This window comes from Sturnus vulgaris, chromosome 1 (genome assembly GCF_052056855.1).
Source record: "Sturnus vulgaris isolate bStuVul1 chromosome 1, bStuVul1.hap1, whole genome shotgun sequence".
NCBI classification, from domain to species: Eukaryota; Metazoa; Chordata; class Aves; order Passeriformes; family Sturnidae; genus Sturnus; species Sturnus vulgaris.
This window is the reverse complement of record NC_142243.1, coordinates 14,965,105-14,986,635: the sequence shown is the minus strand read 5'-3', so window position 1 is coordinate 14,986,635 and position 21,531 is coordinate 14,965,105. Positions and strand designations below refer to the sequence as shown.

Here is a 21,531-nt window from a genome sequence, read left to right as displayed (position 1 = left end):
CTCAATTCAACAGCACTGAGCCAATGCTTCAGGAGCGTAGGGAAAACCAGAAGCTAAAGACTGTGCAAAATGTGAACTTTAACTTGTGGAACAAAAAGGTTTTTTCTGAAAAGGATGAAAGTACCTTTAAATAGATGCTTCCTCTTTCTGTTTTGCTTTCATGCCTTTTTGCATGGTTCCTGTATCTGACCTTGGCAATACTAGAGAGGAAGAAGGTAGTGAAGAAAACCTGAATGGAACTTGGAGTCTCTTTCCAAAAGAAAAAAGAAAAATTTCTGAAGATATGTCAGCTTTTCTAGCTGAGAGTTTTTCTTGGTGAGAGAGAAAGCAGGGTGGAGAAAGAAAATGCAAGCAGATCCTGATCTTTTACTTCGGGTCAGGTTATTGCTTAAAATTCTTGGGGTCTGCTCTTCTCACTTGGTCTCCTCTGCTTCAAATGTTCCTGAGATCCCTGGGAGAGAGAAGTATCAGGAAGATGACTGGCCTCAGGTTTTACTTCCATTTATTTTTGTCAAAGTAGTCAGCAGCTGTGTAAAAATAGTCTCTTCTCCCTGTCTGTGGGAAGAAGGGGGATGTGATCTCAAGGAGCCATCTTGCAGGTATTGCCAGGAACAGCCGAGTGCCAACACCAGCGTTGGAGCTGCCCCCAATTCCTGCATTTTGATAATTGCTGGTGTGCAGTTTGAGTTTTACATCGAGTCATTTGCCAGCCCTTCAGCCAGCTCCTGTCCCCCTGCCATTCACGTCCAGTGCTGCCTGTGCCTTGCACATCCTCTGATGTGGAGCAGTGCTTGTGCTGCAGAGCAGGTACACTGCAGTCCTGAAGATAGCACTGTGCTCCAGGCAATACATGTCCTGAGAGTGCAGCTGTGTGAGCCTCGAGCCCGGGGATTTGTATGGAGCTCTGGTCTTCGCCTCTTTCCTCTAATGATTAATCAGCAATTACAAAGGGGTTTTTTGTTTGTTTGCTTTTTCAAACGGTAAACTCCACGCTTGATTTTTTTTTTTTTTTTTTTGTTCAAGGAGCATATGGCTGTATTGATTGTGCAGAGCTGCCACTCATTTTGCCAAGTTGTTGTTAGCTTGCCTGTGCCCAGGCAGCATCTATGAAAAAGCCCTGCCTTGCCTGCTCCTGCATTGTTTCCTAATAAAGGCATGTCTGAAACCGGAGTTAAGCCTCCAACTGCCGGACCTTAAAGAAAGGACTTTTTACCCATGGATTGAAAAGAGGTGATTTTTTTCTGCGACAAAATGCTCCTTCCCCACCCCCTTCCCTTTCTCAAATTAGGTGAAAAAGTTCCTTTAAAATTTAAATCATGCAAACTGCCTGTTTTAAACTCATTCTCTCTGGCAGACAGGGAACCTAACCATCAGGCCTGGAGTCATCTCAAACTTATTAAAATATCCAGTCTCTATATTTTATTTTGCATTTATAGTAGCTTAAACAGAAAATGCTCATGTTCCTGACAACCATTTAAAAGTGATCCTTTACTTATCTATGTAAGGAGTGAGGAAGGTGAATGACCACCTGTAATGCAAGGTAGTAGTTTGAGAAACTTTGGTTGTTTTATTATTTCTTAAGCCAGCAGTACTCTTTGTCATGGTTTAATATAAGTTTGAAGTGGCATAATAGTATTTAGCTGTGTATGATCTAAGGACATAGCTAACATGAGGTTGTTAGGAAGAGGTAATTTATTAGACCAGCTGGTATGGGGGGAAAAAGTGAGCCAAGCATGCAGGCACACCAGCACTTCATCAGGTCTGAAATAGAAGCAGCAGATTTCAAGGTTAAACAGAAGTTATGAAAAACTGCTCTGTTTAATCAGACATGCATTGAACTGCCAAAGAGGAGCTGGTATGATATTCCTTCAGTGGAGAGGGGAGGGCAAGAAGATGATTGTTATACTGTAGAAAGAGATAAGGACTTCAGAGCCTGTTAAACAGGGGGAGGCTATAAAACCAGTACCTGATGAATGTTCTTAGTATCTTGGGGATAGGAAATTTTAGTTCTTTGTCTTCTCTTTGCAAAGTTTTGGTTTTGTATGATTTTTGAGAATCATGATTGCCACATCAGTCATTTGTTGGTTTTATCTAAAGGAACTTTATCAGACAAATTTAGTTTCAGGCATTCTTTGTCAATTAGTTGCCATTCTTAACCTACACTGCTGACTTAAGAAGTTAGTTAACACCAAGTTCATATTTGTAAAGATAACGGCTGAAAGGAAAAAAAATCTAAACAACTAAACATCTATTGTTTATTGGTTCTTTTAAGCACAAGGTATGTGAATTCTAAAATCTGATCAAATCTATTCTAACAAAAAGCCCTGAATGCTAGTGGGCTTTTAAAAAATCTATGCTTTTACTCAATCAGAAGCCAAATTCAGGGTTGAAATATTTAAAAAAATAATTTTCAAGGCTTTGTAGAATAACAGATGTTTTACATGTGCTGCTATCAGAGTTGGCAATGTGCTGTTTCTAAGATTTGAATTAGGTTGTGTTAGCCATGTGGTTTCAGTACAGATCTGATGATGCACTCACTGTTAATACGTATGACAGTATGTACACTGTTGAGAGCAGAGGAGAACTACTTGGTACACTTTATAAAAAGCTTTTCAATATTTTTCTGTAGTGCCGTATCCTAAATTGATAAATATTATAGTTAAAGCAATGTCAGATGGAATACGTTGAAGTAGAAGTCACAATCTTCTCGCTTTCTTGTCTGACTTCTTAGTTATGTTTGATGGGCTGTCTGCACAAATGTGCTCTAAATTAACCACTGTGTGTATTTTAAAGTTATAGTAGCTGCCTTTATCATGCAAGACTGACTTTCAGTATCAGTTATGATGGTCAAAACGATTGATGCTGTTGTAGTGGTGCCAGGAGTCCCAGGAATCAGCCTGTTCATTTTTTTGAGTCCCACTGCTGTATGTTAGGAGGGCAGAGCTGTTTACTCAGCTGTGTCCTGTTTGTACGGCAGGGCCTGGATAGGTAACCTGGAATTTAACCTAAGCCCTGGGTAGGTAGAGGGAGTCAGAAAAGCTTAATCTAATTCAGATAAATTACTTGCCAGGAAAGGGTATAGCTGTAGTAGCATTTGTCTTTCTCTGCCAGAAGACAGTTTCCTCCAACCTGCTGAACCAACAATTTGAAAGATGTTGTCAGGTGTTGGGAGCAGTTACACAGCAAGTGGGATATACTGAGGGAGAGACTGCAGCATCTTCCATGATCCTTGATGTTGTGGGATATGGCATAGCTGTGCCTTGGCTTACTTGAAGGTAGTTTTATGGAAACTTCTAAAGATTAAAGTATGTTAAAATACCCTTTCAATGGAGTACTTGAGTCACAGAACTCTGGTCACATCGATACTACTGGAGCTAAGGTTTTTGTGGTTTGCTCTCAAATTTGTCAAGAATTTACCTGTAATTAGTTGTGAATGCCCTCCACCGCTACCACTTTAGCAGTGTTACCAGTGCTTCAGTAAGCTGTCTTATGAGTCTCAGGAAATATCCTGAACACCCACACTGGACACAGATCACACTTAGACTGGTCTCGAGGGATTGGCGATATTGAGTATGGCCTCTCCAGAGCAAGTTCATAGCAAAGGTAATATTAGAAACTGAAACTAATATACTGTTTTAATACTTGATCAAAAAGGAGTAGCAGTATTAGTCTGATATGTGGTGTGCAACAAGTTACAGAAAAGCTGTAATCTGACTGAGCTTAATGGAGTGTGATGGCTCAGTTCTAACAGATAGGGGCTTTGTATATTGGCTGCACATTGTGTAAGTAGCTTTTATTTATGGCAGAGGTAGCCAGCATGCTCTATAAAGTTGAAATATGAGTATTTTTAGGACTCCATCCTGATTAATTAATAATACTTGTGCTTGGAAAGAGAGAGAATTAGATGGTATAACACTTGATGGCATTAAAAATGGGAAGGGGAAAAACTTAATTGAAGCCATTTCAGTAGATGGAAATGGGTTAACTGTTTATTCTTCCAACACAATTTGTCCCCAAATCTGTTTTGAGATCTTCTTTTCAATTCCTATCTCTTCATGAAGGTAACTGAAAGGAAGCAAAAGCCCTGCTGCAGTCTCCAAATTTAAAAGTGGAAAAATTCTATACAGAGCCCATGCTTGTTTATCTTTCTCACAATAGAGGATATTAAAGGAGAAAAAAGAATCAATGAACAGAAGCAGTTAAGCCCTATAGATAAGAAAACAGAAATACAATGTTAGTTTCATTTTTGTGTAGTGAGCGATAAATTTGTTACAATATTTAACAATGTTTGCTGTTGGATGTTTCCATTTAGGTATTTTCCACAAAGTAGTGATTGTGGAATACCCTCAATACTGATTTGAAAAAGAAACACAACTAACAGTAGGACTTCTACAGAGAAACAACTTTTGAAACAAAACATGAGAGCAGTCTACACTAGAAGTAGATTTCTGGCATTCCTAGAGCTGATTCACCTTGGCATCCCTCAGTTTACTCCTTTTTCTCCTCCCTGCCTTTCTGTTTTCGGAAGTAATTTTTTGAGATTGCTTGCCAATTTGCCTGACTTCTGCTGTTCTTTGCATCCTGATTGCAAGACAAAAAGGACAAGTGAGTTGTGTGTTCATTCTGACATAAAATTTTCTAGTAATCAATAGATTAAAAAAATCTAAAAAAACCCATCCCAACCAACGGAACATTTCTTCCTGTAAAACCCAGTTTTTATGCCGGTGTGTTTTATGTATCCACAGACCCTTGAAATACTAGAAACTGGATGCTCCTACACCGTTCCTCATAATGACTTGCAAGAAATAATAATACTTAGACAAAAAAAGCTCTAAAAAAGGAGCCAGTTGAGAACTTACATATGCCAAATTATTTAATAGAATACTTTCACACATATGCACACATACCCTTGAGGGCAGAAAGTGAGAATTTGGCTATTAAAATGAAATTATGCTATCCAAGTGAAATCCCTACATAGTGTCCTCACTAAACAGAACAATCCTCTAGTTTTGTTCAGCCTTCATTAAATAGCATTCTAGTGCTCCAGATCTCCTTGGATAGGATTTTGTTCTTTTCTGCATATTGTGAACTAATGCAACTCCTGGACTTAGTCCAGCCTGTTATGACTTTACATCTAGATTCTGGGTATAAGCTGCTGATTACAGCGTCAAACTTCTCAGGAAACAAAAATAAAGAGCTCAAGAAAATGTTGCAGCTTTTCACAGTGATCTCATGCATGGCCACATGCTGTCAGGAATTTAAAGTTTCTTGTGCTGGGTTTTAATGCAGGCATATTTTCCATGCCAGTCTGAAATACTGCTGCAGTTTGACTTACAGCCACTGGCAAACAGTAGATTTACAAGATAGTCTGGATGTCCTAAAATGTAGCCTTCACTGAGCCTTTTGGGTTTTGTTTTTTTTTTTTTTTTTTTTTTTACTTGACTATTTATGAACTTGATTTTTTTAAATCAAAGTAACCTATGTGTATGCTCAACTATGCTACAAATTGTTAAATCATTTAGAGAAGCTGCTGGATTACTTAACTCTTCTATTGCTGTATTTTATTCAGTTTTTCCATTAGTGCTTAAAAGTCAGGCCAGGTATAGAAAGGCAATGAGGAAAACAAGCATCTTGTCTGGACTTCAACATCCTTTGTGTGGAATGTAGATATAGAACTTAATAGGAAATATGCCAGTAGTGCTGGTGGGCCAAAATGAAGTTCCCAAATGGCTCCCTGGTGTAGGAAGGAGGACTTTTCATGCCATAAGAATACCTTTCTCTAGACTCTGTGGGCAGGACACTGTGCTGACAATAAACTCAGTGCATGAATTTCATGTGTGTCTGTCCAGTACATGCTCTGTCATGAACAGCTGCTTTTCATTGCTTGAATCAAACTGTGGGCCCAGCCTTTATGGTGTTTATGAGGATGATGGAGCATTTAACAAGCTCCAAGGAAGCTTCTTGGGGTCCCTGTACCCCAAAATTCCCCAAGGCTTGCAACATCTTGCTTCTCCTGAGAACCTCAAGGTCCTGGGTTTAGAGAAAATGTGGTGTGGGGCAGAGAGCAGTCTTACTGCAGAACATACCCCATTTCCCTGCTGGAGTTTGCAGCCCCTCCTGAGGTCTGTGTTGCTGTGGCAGCTGAACATCAGCTGAGCATCAGGCTGTGTTCACACGTCACAGGGCCCCGGGGACTGAGCATTCTGTAGCATCACCTGGCACAGGGCTGTGTCCCACTGGGCTAGGAGACATTGTACTGGGCATATCTATGATTTTGGTGATTATACACTGTTCTTCAGCAGGGGTTTTGCCTCACTTTTAGACAAATACCTTGCAAGGCAAGGTATGTTTTCTTTGCCTTGGAAGGATCTAGTCCAGCACGCTTTCTGTAACTGGTTGTTGGTGTATTACTGTAATAACCAATGGCCATTAAGACATCGAGGGAGTCCATTCTTTCCAGCTCTTAATTTGTTCAAGCTGCCTGTCTTTTCTCTTTTTTAAGGGATGTCTCTTTCCATTACACATGCTTAGTTCCTCTCTTCAAACAGTGCAGCATTCCTTTGATGCTATTCATGGGACAAACCAGTTGACTGATGAAGGGAAGCTACCTGCAAGAAAAAAAAAGTCCAAGACTATCAGCATGCTTACACTGTGACCTTCTGGTTGTTTGCCTGCCCATAGTGTGCTGCTGAAGTTAAGCTTTGTGCACTGCAGTTGGTTCAGCTCTCACTAATACACCTGCTTAGATTCCCATGATCTGCTCTCTCCTCATAAAGTGTGCTAGGTTGGACAGACCTTTAATGAAATCTCCTGGAGAAGGAAAACAAAACCCTTCTCAAAAAGATGGCTGGGTTTGTGCAGGAGATGAAATGAAGTTGGTTAAGAAAGCCAGTGAGGAGACTGGGTCTCTAATGGGAGAATCTGCGGTGGGAGCAGAAAAGCCAGGGGAGAAGTGGAAGTACATTTGGAAACACTGAAGAATAGAAGTGCAGTGGGATTACCCATAGTATGGGGCAGAGGAGGAAGGTGGAAGTATGCAGAAGGCAGCAGAAATAAAATGAAAAGTGGAGGATTGACAAGGATGAGAGCTGGGAGACTTAAGAGGCATAGAGCCTCTATGGTGGTTGTAGTCTTGGGAAGAGGAACTTTGGGATAAATGCAGCTGAGCTCCTCTGTGTGCCAGTAAAAGCTGGGGTGTGACTGAGCACTTCTCTCCAGCCATCACAGGGGCATCAATATTGCACCAGCCCCGGGGCTCTTCCCTGTATTCTCATGAGGTGGCTCTGGGAACCTGGACTGTAACAAACCTCTTGGTTTCTCCCTAAGCAACTGCCCTTATTCTTCCATTTGTAGGCTGCTTTCATTTAATTTCAACAAAGTCATGATGATTTACTCTGGAGCTTGAACTGACCATCTGTAGATCAGGGGAAGAACACTTCCCCATTACCTCACTGAAACCCCATCTGTCTTCTCAGCGAATGTGTGCCTGCAGCACATAACTGGTGATTACATGGTGGATGTGTTTCCTCTCGTGTGACCAAGAGCTGGGTGGCAGCTGATTCTTGTAAGGTCACTGGAGGAGGTGGCCTTTTTGGGGCACTGAGAGTGGAAAATATTCTTCAGCCTTCATTTAAGCAGAGGTCTTATGTGAGCCATTATTTTGTTCTTTCAGCATCACCTTTGATATGCATACACAGATTTTGCTGAAATTGCTTTTCTGGCCTGCTGTTGAAAAATTCAACGAGAACTTTACTCTCTAGCTTTGCACCAGTCAGGTTTAACTGAGTACAGTAACTGCTTTGTCCTGAGCAGTGAAAAAGCCAGGTTTCTTTGTGAGGGTGGCTTCCCTACCACTTACATGTCCTTTTGTGTTTAAAATATTTAGAATACAGATTTCTAAAATAATGTTAATTCTACCTTTTTTCCCATCTTTAGCACAGGGGAGGACATACTGCTGTATTTCCAAAATTCCTTCCTGAAGCCTGTCTTAGAATTCATAATGTCTGTGAGCAAAGATGAAAAATGGGAGTGTTAAAACGGAGAAAAGTCAGCTGTAACATTATCTCCCATTTAAAATTAAAACTGTGAAAGCATAAAGGCATTCAAAAGCCTTTGCTCATGTGCAGTTGCACAAACGATCCTAAATTATCTGGTGTCAAATAAGCAGTCACCTGTGAGGGTGTCAGTGTTCCCTTTCCAGATGTGCCTAAGCTTATTGAGATTCTCCTTTTTAACCAAGAAGAGAAGTAGTGTTTCCCTGGTACTTTGAATTTGTCAGTGTGTATTTAGAGAGACTTGAAACGAATGGGTGAGCCCATTTCCTCTAGCAAACCGTGCAAGTTTGATAGCTTTTCTCTAATCCCAGCCTGAAAGTCTGTGAAATGTCTGTGAAATGTGCCTGATTTTCATAGTTCAGGGCTATCTTGACTTCTTCCTAAAACTCTTAACAGGTCTAATGCTCACACAGCAGTTCTTCTCATTCCTTACGTGTTGTTTAGTTTCCTCCAGCATTCATTATTGATATTCATAAGAGCATATTGTGCTGCTGATCTAAGCAAATTGGACACAAAGTGAGTTGGCTTATTTTAGGACTTACCTTTGTGTAATGATGTCTGACTGGCCCTTTTTTGAATGTGTGTGCCCCATTTCTTTGTATAAGTGAAGCATGTTTTGGGTGAGAATAGACTTTGAGCAGAAAGTCAGCAATTCTGACCAAGATCTGTGTATGCACCTGGGCACTGCTTCAGCCCAAAATGATAATGGCTAAGTTTACAAACTATCAGCTGTTTTTTCAGCATGTATTCTTTTCAGAGTGAATGGGCTGTATATTTTATCTTTTTAAATTATAATTATGTGAACCCCAGGTTCAAAGCAGGGACAGGACGTAACTGTGGCAGTTTGGTTACTTCAGTGGGGTGATAATCATAGTTCAGTTTTACTCCCTGTGCTCAAGACAGTTTTCTAGCTGAATCATATGGTAAATACATCATTATATCAGGTAGTATGAGGTAGGTATTTAAACCTTACAAGGTGGTTTTGATGATAAGGATGGAAATGCATGGTCTGTACTGACCTGAAGGGAAAAGCCACTGTCCATGTCCCCTCGCAGGGGTCTCATGGCAGTGCCCGGGTAGGAGGTGACCTGGCTGCCCTCCTCTGCCTGCCAGCTCCAGCCACAAACTGTGCTGGGAAAGAGGGCAGGACAGGATCCAAATCCAAATCTAGCATCTTGCCTTAGGAGTGGTGTAAAGGAGAAAATAGACTGAATCACAAGGGAAGCAGCAGAAGAAGGGATTTTTTTATTTAGCCGGCTCGCTATTTTTGTGGAGGGTTAATCATTAGTTTTGAAGTCATCTGTCTGAATTGCAGTGAATCTCACCATAACTGATCAAGAGTAATACATAATTAAACAGTAGCGTTCAAATGAGTATCTCTGCCTGGCTTTCATCTGGTTCCCTCGGTTGTGGTGTTTGACAAGTACCTGTCTGCTGCCTTGGAGCTGTGAAGGTGGCTGTTCCTACCTACACTGCTGCCCTACTTTCGAGCAACTCATGCAGCGAGAAACCTGATTATTGTTTTCAGTCTAGCGATCCTGCGAAGCGCTGTGGTGGAAGCTGTACCGGCACCGCCTGCAGTTCCGTGCTGGCTGTGGTGAAAGCCGAGCGTGTCCCGGGGCCGAGCTGTGAGGGGCGGCTGGGCCGAGCCCGCCCATGGCGCAGCGCTGGCCGGGGCCGAGCAGGGCTGCAGGCTCCAGCTGCCGCCGGCTCGCAAGGTAAACACGGGCTGACCTATAAGCCAGCCAGTCAACTCGCTCGTGGCCTTATTAGGCAAGCTGCGGAGCCGTGTGTGGGGACGGAACAGGCTGGGTGAGACGCAGAGCCCAGAACGGATCCAGCGCAGACCCCGGGAGATGCGGCCCAGAAGTGCGGCAGTGACAGCGAGCCGGGGCTGCCTGAGCACAGCTGTCACTGACACTGCGCTCTGCCTGGCAGAGAGCGAGAGTCGGGATAGGGAGGCTTTAAAAAGTGAAATCCTTTTGTAGCTCTAGTTCTCTTCCTGGCGTGTTTTTTACATGCTTGGTTATAACCTTAGGACGCTAGTTCATGCTGTCAGTCCGTACACTGAAACACTTTGTGGGGGTATTTGCTGGAAAGTGTCTTCATTCCTTGTGCTGCCTGCTTCCAGAGGAATACCTGGACTAAGAGGAACTAATTTATTTTTTTATGACTTTGGGACTTGTTTCTCCTTTCTTATTACACAGTTTTATGCCCTTTGTTGGAAAACTGATTTTTACTGGCTAAAGCAATTATCTCGCTCCCAGAAGATGGGGAATATTGGACCTACTGTTTGTGTACAGACCAGGACTAAGTTAGCTTGCTTCATACCCACCTCATAAAATCTGACTTTCACATGGAAGAAGCCTTTAAAAAAGTATTTACGTTTTTCCTTTAGTGTAATCTCTGTAGACTTAGACAAGCAGATGCTGTGCAAACTTTCCCAGGCAGCTCTGGGAAGGCTCTTCAGATCTGACTTGTGATTAACTTCCTGGTACCCCCCTGTGCACCAAGAATATTGGTGATTTTGCAGGGGCCTTGGGAGTGAATGAGGACAATAAAGAGAAAAACGCCATAGCTGCCATGAATTTAAACCTACTCTCTAGAGAACACACTCCAGAACTGGGTTAGATTTTGTTTCCTCATTAATTTTTGCTTAGCCATGCTGGTTGCAAATTAAGCCTGGTACATGTGCCTTTTTCACAGTGCAGTGACAGTACTTGTAGTCGAGCTGTCCTACCTTGACCATCAGCTCTTGAATAAAGCATATGTTTTTTCTTTATTTCTTTTAATAAATATTTAATTTTCTGAAAAAGCATTGCAACATGCCATAAACAGGATGGGAGCTGAGATCATAGATTTCTTGTCTTCAAGGTTACTGTCTGCCTGAGGCTTGAAAAATTATATTTCAGGATAAGTATGCAGGGATAGGATGTGGCCTGTGAAATGTCACATTGCAGTGGTAAACAAAATCGGTGTTTTCCTTAGATGACTATCATGAAGAGCCAAAGAACTTTGTTATAAATTCTTCCTTGGGGTATGTGTGCCTCTCTACTCCCTTATTGGGTTTTACACGTGTGCAGAAGTGTTCAAGAGCAGACAGGAGAAAACTCAGTAGTGTGACAGGGCTTTTTGTGGCACCTAACTGCATGGGGCCACTTGCTGGTCCCCTCGTACTGGTTGCAGACACTAGAAGTGTCAGAGAATAGGGAAACCCATCCTAGAAACCTTGGTTGTTTGTTTTTGAGGGACACAAATTTAAGAGTCCCCCAGCAGCAGTTTAAGCCTGGGGCCATCTCAGCAGCAAAGCTCTTGTTCACTGCAATAACAGGGAAGAAGCTGAGGCTTCACAACTCCAGTGAGTGATGTCCACAGAGCTGTGACTAACCCTGTGCCTTCGCAGTCTGAGCTGCAGCTGCTCCACAGAGAACGGTGGTGTGAAACGCTCTCCAGTGCTGTTTTGCTGGGTAAAACGCCATTTCTCCTCAAAGTCCTTGAGCTGTTTAAGGATTTAGATTGCCTGAATTGCTGTGAGATGAGTTCCTGCCTTATCCTCCTTTCCAGCCATTTGCTCAGTGCAGCAATGGCCGTGTTCACACCTGACATCTTCTGTTACTGCTTTGGATCCAGAGACAAATAGATGTGACTGAATTCAGATCCTGTGCCCCACTGATATATCTGATTACCACATGAGAAAAGGGCATGTGGCCTTTGAACTTGCTTGAAGGAGCTCCTCCAGTCTGATCCTACTCCTAAAGAGGAAAACCTTGGACGTCTTTTAATTGTGCTATAGTCTTGTCATGTAGTTTTGCGAACAGTGATATATGAGAGGTAGGGATGTCAGGGGACATTAGATTCATGTTTCTTATTCTGAAATGTGTTCCAAAACTGAAAGGTACCAAAATCTCCTTTTAGGAGTAATTAATTGCTGAAATTAATGAGTGGAGTGAAATCTGAAATAGTAATCTGGAGATTGGAAGCAGATTTCTAGGTACAAAAATACCTGGTGTTCTCTCTTTTCACAGAGCACATTACTAAATAAGCCAGTACAAAAAGACCATCCATATTCTTTCAACACATTTTGTACTAAAAACCTCAGTCCCCTGTATAAATCTTACTAATCAGCTTTTTTAATCTCTTTGCATATGACCTGTTTTAAAGTACATTACACAAGCAATGCAGTGCTGAAGTTAAACTGAAGACTTATCCAAAACCCAATCACTGGCCAAGCATAAATAATTTTGCCAGGATGATTATTTGGAAAGGATTATATTTGCTTTCTACTGGAGTGATGATACCATGTCATGCAACTTTATCCTATTTTTAAAGTTCATACGAATGGCCTCAATTTAAGAAATGAGAAAATACCATTTCCCCACATACATGGGATTTGGATGGAGAAGACAAGCCTGACTGGCATTGCTAACCCAGAATATGTGCTGTGATTGCAAGGTGGGCTGCTGGGACATGACTTGAGCTTTTGAGTGAATGTACTGCTGAAGTAATCTGGGGCATTTTTGACCTTTCCTTCAGATTTGGGCTGACTTCTTGAACAACTTTGCAGAGATTGCTGGAAAGTGGTGAGAAGGGGAAATAAGAAAAGGAAGTGCTTTGCCACTTTCCTTTGGAAAGATGTGCCTGCATGCCAAAAACTGACAGGATGGCGTGGGGTAGAAGTGAAGCCTGCAGCCTGGGAGGGGAGGTCAGATGGAGTGATGGAAAAGAGTGGTCTGCTTTAGCCCAGCCGTCTGACCTTCATTCCTGCAATCATCCACAGCATCTCAGAGCTTGGCATAGCTCATTTTGACTAGCTATACCAAGAGTCCTCACCTTGGCCAGAAGAGCAGTTGAATAAAATTAATGAGCTCCTTTAGATCTCTACTCATGAAGAGTGGATGAAAGTATTATTTCATCATTACATTTATACAGATCATCTCAGTTTTCTGTGCTGCTCAGATTCCTGTTTACCTAACTTATGCTAGTTAGCTAGTTTGCAAAAAGTTTCATGCCATAACTGTGGGTTTTCTTTCCTCTGCATTGTTGATTTCTTTAAAATTTTATTTTATTTTTGGGTTTTCTTCAAACAGCTGTCATGGGCTTCTTTGATTATTGCTTTTATGATAACTGCAAGTCACAACAAAGTATCTACCTCTCTTTATCACTTCTAAACAGTACTAAATATAAATTCATAAGCGATCAAAATTCAAGAGGAAAAAAGGCCTGATCTTGGTGGGACCTGGTTCATAAGTCCTCAGTGCTTTGGGGCTGGCAGGCCTGTAAGTTGGGAAGGGTTTTGCAGGTCATTTCTACTCCAGCTTTGATTGGAGCTATTAGTTTTGCCAGACAAAAGGAAGATATTTTCCTTCCCTTCCTGTGGGAAGCTTCAGAACAACATTTAACTGCCAGCTGGTCTTTCATGAGCGGTCTCAGATTTGAAATGTATACATGCTTAACCTCGAGCTCTAAGCCCAGATTGCTGCAAACTTAGCTTCCCACTGGGCTGCCCCCCTTTCTGACGGCTGAACTGTTGTTCTCTCTTTGTTTGCTTATGTTGGAAGCTGCTAATGCTCAAGAATTAATGATGGCAGAGGGGGACAAGAACATTACTACCGATTTGTAACATAGCCTGGATAACATAGTTTGGCTGAGCACACTTGTAGGTCCTGGAGACTGGATCATTTTTGAAGGACAAACTGCTCTTCTTCCTTTCTTCATCAAATATTTGAGGATTCATTTCTTTTCCTCTGGGAAAGATTTACTCTTAAACCTGCTTTCAAACAAGCAGCAAAATGCTAAATCCAAAACTTCTTTTCTTGATACCCTTGGTTGACTCTGCTGACTTACTGCTTTTGTGCCCAGTTTTTCTCCACTTCCAAAACTGGTTAAGGGCCAGCACAGAAACTTCTCTTGCCATAGGTAATCCCTTTTTGATGGAAAGGAGGGACGGAAGTAGTCAGATACCTACAGTTCAATATTCTCAATGATCTGTGTAAAGTGCATAGCATGCCTGTAATACCCAAAGCTCCATCATCTCAGAGTTTTAATATTGGAAGCAGTGTTGGCACACACCCCTCATTTTGAATCGATAGTGAATGAACTCTGGGATTGCAGATTCTGCACAGCAGCACAGTTTCAGTATCAACTGCAGTGACATTAATGTTAAATCATAGGTACTGTGCACAAAGCAATGGCTGGTGATCACCTTCCAACTAAATGTGAAGAGATCTTGAAGCCAAATTCTAGGTATTTTTGTGAAGAGCTTGATAGAGATTTTTTTTCATTTAATATTTTACTTTCCCCTATAATACTCTCTTTGGTCCCATGAGGTAGTCCCTGGACTCTTGACCTGCCAGCTCTATATAGGAGGAAGAGGAGTCCTATTTGCACCAAAGCCTATCACAGATGTTTCTTCTCAGGTGGTAGCCAGACCAGTGGAGAGACTGGCTTCTTACTGTGTACTGTAGGCAGAATCTGAACAACACAAATTATTACACAATTGTGAAAGGCACTCCAGAATTTTCCTGTCTTTCTGCAGCTCATTGTGCTTTCCTTTCTGCACCTCATTCACCAGGAGGATGCTGAGGACAAAATGTTGAGGATGATGTATAGCAGAGGAATGGGGGAGCCTGACCCCTCCCTCCACAAAAACAACCATACCCCTCCTCTCTGTTGTAGGGGACATTGCCAGACAGGGGGGGTGACATTTGAGTTGAGCTCACCTCCTTTATTAGCCAGAAGGGTTGATCCTTTTCCTGATCATAAGATCCTGTGCCTTTTTCTTTGTTCTGGCACCTCCTGAAAAGTACACCCAGCAAAAATAAAAGGGAATATTTACTACCAGTTTAGTCATCAGACTGGGTCACTAGGGGAGCAGGACATAGCAGAGGTTCTGCAGCAGGAAGAATGATGGCTAGGACTGTCTTTCTTGTCAGCCTTGAGCTATTGCATCAGCTCAGCTGTCAAGTCTAACTTCTTCAACCTTGCTAAAGATTGCAGACATAAAATTTATCAAATGAGTGGTGTTTACCTGTGCTTTATCAGAAACTTCACCTAATTGTAACTTCCCTTACTGTGTACCAGATGAGTTACAGGTGCTTAAAAATGCTCCAGGTAATAATATCTCTATTCACAAGATCAGGTAAACATTCTTCAGACAAGCAGGGCTGAGAAAGAAGTTTTTCTGTTTTTGAACAGAGTGTCTCTCGTTGCTATACCAATGCATATCCTGGTCCAGAGTTTCCCCAATGACTGTTACCAGCAGCTCCTTCGTTAGTTATGCTCCATCTTATTTTTGTATTTTAAGAGCACCTGCACTTATGTCTAGTCCATAAAGCACCAGGTTTTCAGGTTAATTGCAGATTTGGACTTGTGTCAACAGATTACATTTTGTGTATATATTAGGCTCAAGTACATGGAGGCTTTCACAGCTGGTCAAGAGTGCACAGCAGTGTTGTTGTTCTGTTGGTAGTGCTGGGAGTGGTTAGAATTAAACACCAGCGGTAGCGAGGTTACAGGCAAAGAAAAGAAAAGTGGTGTGTACCATCAAATATTTCTGAACAGAGAATGTTACTTTATGAGCCAGAGGCTTCAAGGCCATAGTTCTTGTGTTGGGTGACTCTTGTTCCAGGGAACTCTTGACTGTTGAAAGATCAGCTAAGAAAAGGTGCTTTAATTAGGTTGACTCCAACATGATTTATGTTTTTAAAAATAAATACATTAAAACAAATACCAGGTGCATTAGACAAGATGGAATGTTCTTCTATCCATTGCAATAACTTGTTAGCATGAAGAACAGTGTTTTGATGACCTAGATAGGCTAAATACGATTTCATGATGAGCCAACAGCCAATAGGTTTTTGATTATGTTTTTCACTTGTGGTTTTGCAGTCTCTTTCACAGCTCATATCTTTTTGCCCTTTCACAGCAAAACCATTGCTCATATCTTGTCTGTACACTGAGGTTCCTAGCAGAGGTCAGGGTTCTGTTGTACCAAGTATCACAAAAAGAGGTAAGAATAGTCAAGAACTTCAGCCTTGTGTTTCTAGTCTACCTTTTCATGGTCCTGACAACCCCAGTCCTATGGAGAGTTTTCTACTCATATAATCATAGAATGGTTTGGAATGGAAGGGACCTTAAAGATCATCTCATTCCACCCCCCGTGCCAGGGACACTTTTCACTGGACCAGGTTGCTCAAAGCCCCATCCAGCCTGACTTTCAATATTTCCAGGGATGGGGCAGTCACAGCTTCTGTGGACAGCCTGTTCTAGGGCCTCACCACCCTCACAATCAAGAATTTCTTCCTAATATCCAAACCTACCCCTCTTCAGCTTAAAGCCATTACCCCTTGTCCTATCTACAGGTCCTTGTAAAGTCCCTTTCCTGCTCTCTTGTAGCCCCCTTTAGGTAATGGAAGATGCTCTAAGGTCTCCCTGGAACCTTTTCCAGGCTGAACCACCCCAGTTGTCTCAGCCTGTAATACTGATAGTAGCTGAAATCTTTTGGAAGAGAAGAAGTCTGTTGGAGGGAAGCTGATAGACTTCCCCATTTGTTTGGATGGGGTTAAGTGCATGGACCTGTTTCAGTCACACATTTAATGCTTCTTTGTGTCTGTGTCAGACCATCAGGTAGTTCAATGTGGGTGTCTGAGCCAAGGTTATTGCACCATTGCAAACAAATATTTCCAGACTTTCAGAATTAACTAAAAGGGTTCCAAATCTTCAATCCAAAATCCATCAAATCTGTTTAATAAATAAAAAAAAAAGGTAGCTAGACAGTACTTTAGTGCAATTTTTCACCTTCTGTCTTGAATTAAAATATTTGGAGCTGTGGTGTCTCTTCTTAAATCCCTACCCCCACCAGTAATTTTGCTCATATGTTATCCATAAATCTTGTCTGTTTTAAATGTTCCAACTAATAGTTAGGCAAAACATTTAAGCATAATGCTATGATTATCAGAGTCCATTTTTTGGCAGCCTGGGTGCTGTTTTTCTTAAATAAGCACTGCAGTTTATCCTGATTAGAGATATGAAGGAATTATTCCTCTTCTTGGCATTTTTTCTGTTGTTGTTGGGTTTTTTTGTTTGTTTGGTTTCTTAATATGAGGATTTAGGGCTTCTGCATTCGTTTTGCAGGAATATAATGTGTGATTTGGCTGGATCTTTGAAGTGGTAATATTATAAATCTCCCAATCACCATTGCCCAATCTGTTTTAGCATTCATGTGCCTAATTTCTGTTCGTAATCTGATTACTGGCTTGAGCTGCTCCGGCTTGCAGCCTATTGCTATGCATTTACTGTACTCCCTGGGACGCGAGAGCCTGACAGCTCCAGTCCTGTGCTATGAAAAATCTCTACACGATATTGCTAAGACAGGCCTGAGGGCTGTGGCTGGTTCAGAATTAGCTGCTATTGTAGTTTCTCTTTGCCGAATCCTTTGTTTGTGCAACCATGTTCAGAAATCCTTGGATCTCCAGCTATTTGGGAAATGTTAAATACTCTGAGGAGCAAGGTAAGAGTTCCAAGTAGATAAAAGAAAATGCAGTTTTTGTGTGTTTAATCTCTCGTGTATATGTCTGCATGTGTAAATATTGTTTGACTGGCTCTCCTGCAGCTGCATTAGGTACTTTAGCAATCAGTATGCAGTTAGTCACCTCGGCTATTTTGTTATTTCCTAAAGGACACTTTTGAAAGATCCGATTAGATGGATCTTTTAATTAGCTTAGCAAGCCACCGACTTAGGGCCTTTAAATATACTAAGTAACGCTGGAAGGTTGCATCTACTTTTTCTTTTTAGATTGTGCATTTTAAATTTCCTATGTATTAAAGTATGGATAGTGGTTTTATCAGGTAGTTTGTACGTAAGAGAGAGCAGAACTCGATTGAACAAATGGTTAAACTTGTGAGCAAGTCTGATTTACACTTCAGTAGAGACCCTCTTAATTTTGAAAAAAAAATATTTTCTATTGCTATAATATGATTATGAGCATGTTTAGAATTCTCAGTAAAAAACAGAACAAAATGCTGTTGTAAATATTTTCTTTCTGTCTGTCGAGTACTGTGGGTGTTTTTCTAATCTTTAAATTAACCATTGAATAAGACTCTGCTAAACTGATGTTTCTTTTGTGGGAATATTTATTGTCTTTTGATGCAGAGTTGTTTTACTTTTCCCCCTGTGTTTGTATTTAAGACTTCCATATTGTGGCAAGTAAGTTTTATTGGACTTTAATCTCCCCCACATGGTGTTTAATTTGAACAGGAGGAAATGCATAAAATATCAAAACTGTGTAATGGAATTTAATTGTCTGCTAAGTTTTTCTGTGTTTGGGGGAAGATCGGGACTCAGTCCTGTGAAACAGCAAAGTTTGAAGATGATTTTGAGGCATTATAGATGTGGTGTGTATGAATATTACTGAATGTGTTTAAGGGGTACAAGAGCCAAAGTGGCTGATGTGCCCCTCCTAGCAGCCCTTCTCCCTGTCTGCTCCCAGGGAAGCAATGCAGGCTCCTTTCTAACATTCTCAGATTCCCTCCCCAGTTTTGGCTGGGCTAGGCAGAATTTCTCTGTGGTCTACTTGTGGTTTTCATGGTGGACAGCTGTTCCAGTGCCAAAAATTCTAGGATGGGTTGCATCCTGTTAGAACAGCTATAAATTTAAGATATGCCTGGTTCTGATTAGCTAAGCTGATACTGAGCTGGGCTTTGGAAGTTAGTACATAGTCTTCTCAAAGTAATGTAAATCTGGCCTTTTTAGAAGATCCATATGGCTCAGAGTATTCTTTTTAATGCTGTAGTGTAAAATATAATGATTTATATATGATCCACACTGGTTTTTTTACAATATTCTGTTTGGTCTAACAAGATGTTTCTCTGTAATCTATGTGCTTTATTCTCCATTTAATGGAAAGAGAAAATGAATGTTAACAAAAACAGGAAAAAGTTCCCTATTAAAGTTGAAGAATGCTATTAGCAAAGCTGCTTGAAGTCTGCACTGACTTGTAGCAGATGCCTAAAAAATGCCTTTTTACATGTTTTAAGCTTCTTTATCAAGTTGCTAAAATCATCCTTTTTTCTGTTACTTTTTTAAAGCTTTTTTTCAATCTTTATACCTCTAGAGGTGGCAGAAGGAAATGAAAGAGGATAAGAAGTTTTAAGACACATAGACAAAATATACATTCTCTAACTTAAGATCCATTTTGTCAGCTATATTTCGTTAAACCCGTGCTGTAAAAATAAGAGACATTCTACCCAGACTTAAATTACTGTGCATAAGCAAAAAAAAGTTTTTTTGCAGTTAGATCTTCCTTGAAATAGTTAAATCTCAGCTCTGAGATAGAGTAATAGGAGTGCAACTGCAATTGAATTGTTCTAAAGTCTGGGTCTCTCTTTGAAAAATAAAATGATTGCTGTGTCAGTGACCAACTGTTTATTAATTTAGTGTCTTGGGTAGTAGATTTAATACAGATGGGGACGGAAAGCAATTTTTCATTGGGAGTAAGTTGTCAGTAGCTCCATGTGTTTTTGCACAGCAGTCCCAGACCAGGACCTGCTCCCTGGCTGGTAGAGCTCTTGGTTGCATCCTCGGTGAATGGACGGAGAGGGTACTTGGAACACTGGTCCCCCTTGCCACTGGGCATCATTTAAACCCTCTGATGATGCACTCGATTGCAGAAATGAAAAAGTTTAATCTAGGAGAGAGTGGGGAGATTGCCCATTGCTTGTTGTGGTTCACACAGTTTTGGGAATCCAGAGGCTTTGTAATACATGCTTTTTGAACATAAGGCTGCAATTCTGCAATTTTGCTCTCAGTGTAAACATGTGTTCCTCTGTGAAATGCATGTTGTAAGGCTATTCAGAAAAAAAGAGAGCTTCCAAACAGTAGACAATCTTCAGAAATAATTCTGTCATGGGTGGTGTAATACTGTTGCAACAGATCCTCAGCAGGACATCTCTTGGCTTCTGCAGTGAATATGCAGTTTTTATAGTATTGCCAGGCTGCAGCCAAAAAAGCTCTTGCTACTTGCAGCATTTCTCATTTGTAGAGTGCTTCATAAACATGTCCATTGCCTACTTTATAAGCTGGAAAACAATGAGTTTAGATGATCATCCCTGACTGTAGTGCTACACCACAAATATTAGGAATAGAACATGGCAGTTCCATGAAGTGTTGATGCTTTTGATATGTCTGCTGTCTGTACTCATTTTTGCAAAGCTTTGGTTTATCACCATCTTGGACATGCCAGCTGGTGTTCCTTTGCTTAGAGAGAAGGCCTCTGCACAGTCTTTTGCAGGAAAAAAGGCTATGCTTGGAAACTATAACCTAGTTTACCAAAAGTTCTCCATTTATTACAGCATCTTCACCATGGTGTGTTTTCTATTTCACAGATTTTGCCAAAGGAAACTCAATCAGATTTAAGCCTTCACGACTGCTCCTAAGGAAGAGAGCGTTAAGGTAAGGTTGAGATTTTCTTGCCCAGTGAAGATGGCAGGTTGCAGTAACTTTTCAATGCTTTATCAGAGTATCTGCTCTAAGCAAAAGCTTGCTTCTGTGAGAGGATCAGCAACCACTTTTCCTGAAAAAAGGATAAATACAGATTCAAGCAATGATGAAAACACCAACTGCCTCTAAAATAGTGTTAAATTTTATAGCTGACATTGCTAAAAGGGAAAGTCCCACTGTGAACTGAGCCTGCTGCCATTGCAATGCCCATCTTTCCTTGCAGGGTATGGACAGAGTGCAGACATCCAGTGTGAACCAGCCTGGAGCACTTACCTTTCTGTAAAAGCAGATGGCTGAAGTTGGTGAATTAATTGTAGATCCTTGCAGGGAGCAGTCTGGGGGAAAGAAAAGGAGGTTCATTCTCTCATTCTCTGCAGAGATGAATGGGCTGGTGTTGCTTCCATGTAGGGCTGTGGCTGCCTCGTGGTCTGCGTTCTTAGGGCACAGTTCCACAAAGCAGAGTAAGGGGATACCATTAGACAGTTAAGAAGGCAAGAAGGCACCTCACATTGCCTCTCTCTTCCCATCCTTGCTCCAACTGCCTCGGGTGTCCATGTCTGTGCTTGCTGGACTCATTCATAGTGGCACAGAGAGGAGATCAGGAGTTGGGAATGGATCCTTGCCCCAGGAACGAGCTGTTTCATTGGCTCTGCTTCACAGGAATCCACCTGCCATAGGTGCACAGGCTCATGTTTGCAAGCTTCTTTTCAGTCAGTGCACACACCTAGAGCACACCTGGTTCCCTGCTGTGTTGTTTCTTAGGTCCTGCAGAGAGATGGAGGGAATGGATGTGCAAGACACACTGTGCTATCAAAGCAGGAGGGGGAAAGAAAAAATGAGAGTAGTAGAGAAGGACATGACTGTAAAATGAACCTTTTACATAAGAGTCCAAGGAAGGACATTCTTCTGGAGGTAGAGAAAGAGAAGTGAACATCAAGCACCTAGCTGACAGGTGTGCAAGTCAGTTTCGTACTTCAATCA

The 21,531-nt window shown here is 41.4% G+C and overlaps 1 protein-coding gene and 1 long non-coding RNA gene across 14 annotated transcripts in view; one reads left to right on the top strand and one right to left on the bottom strand.

Annotated features, from left to right (window-relative positions):
- SVIL (supervillin) overlaps positions 1-21,531 on the top strand; it is a 133,148-nt gene that overhangs the window by 48,146 nt on the left and 63,471 nt on the right. For 12 of the 13 annotated variants that reach the window (XM_088159894.1, XM_088159930.1, XM_088159915.1 and 9 more), the window contains one exon: positions 20,436-20,502. Coding sequence is in view for 12 of the 13 variants with exons in the window: in XM_088159930.1 (XP_088016056.1) it covers positions 20,436-20,502 (67 nt within the window). In the remaining variant the exon portion in view is untranslated. Of the gene's footprint in view, positions 1-17,428; positions 17,563-20,435; positions 20,503-21,531 lie in introns of those variants that run through there. The other variant, XM_088159876.1, reaches the window with a different exon arrangement.
- The window catches only part of LOC148225085 (uncharacterized), a 36,557-nt gene continuing 33,496 nt past the window's right edge, over positions 18,471-21,531 (bottom strand). The window contains exons 3-4 of the long non-coding RNA XR_015801618.1: positions 20,824-21,315; positions 18,471-20,623 (exon numbers count right to left, since the gene is read on the bottom strand). This is a non-coding gene — a long non-coding RNA (uncharacterized LOC148225085). The remainder of the gene's footprint in view (positions 20,624-20,823; positions 21,316-21,531) is intronic.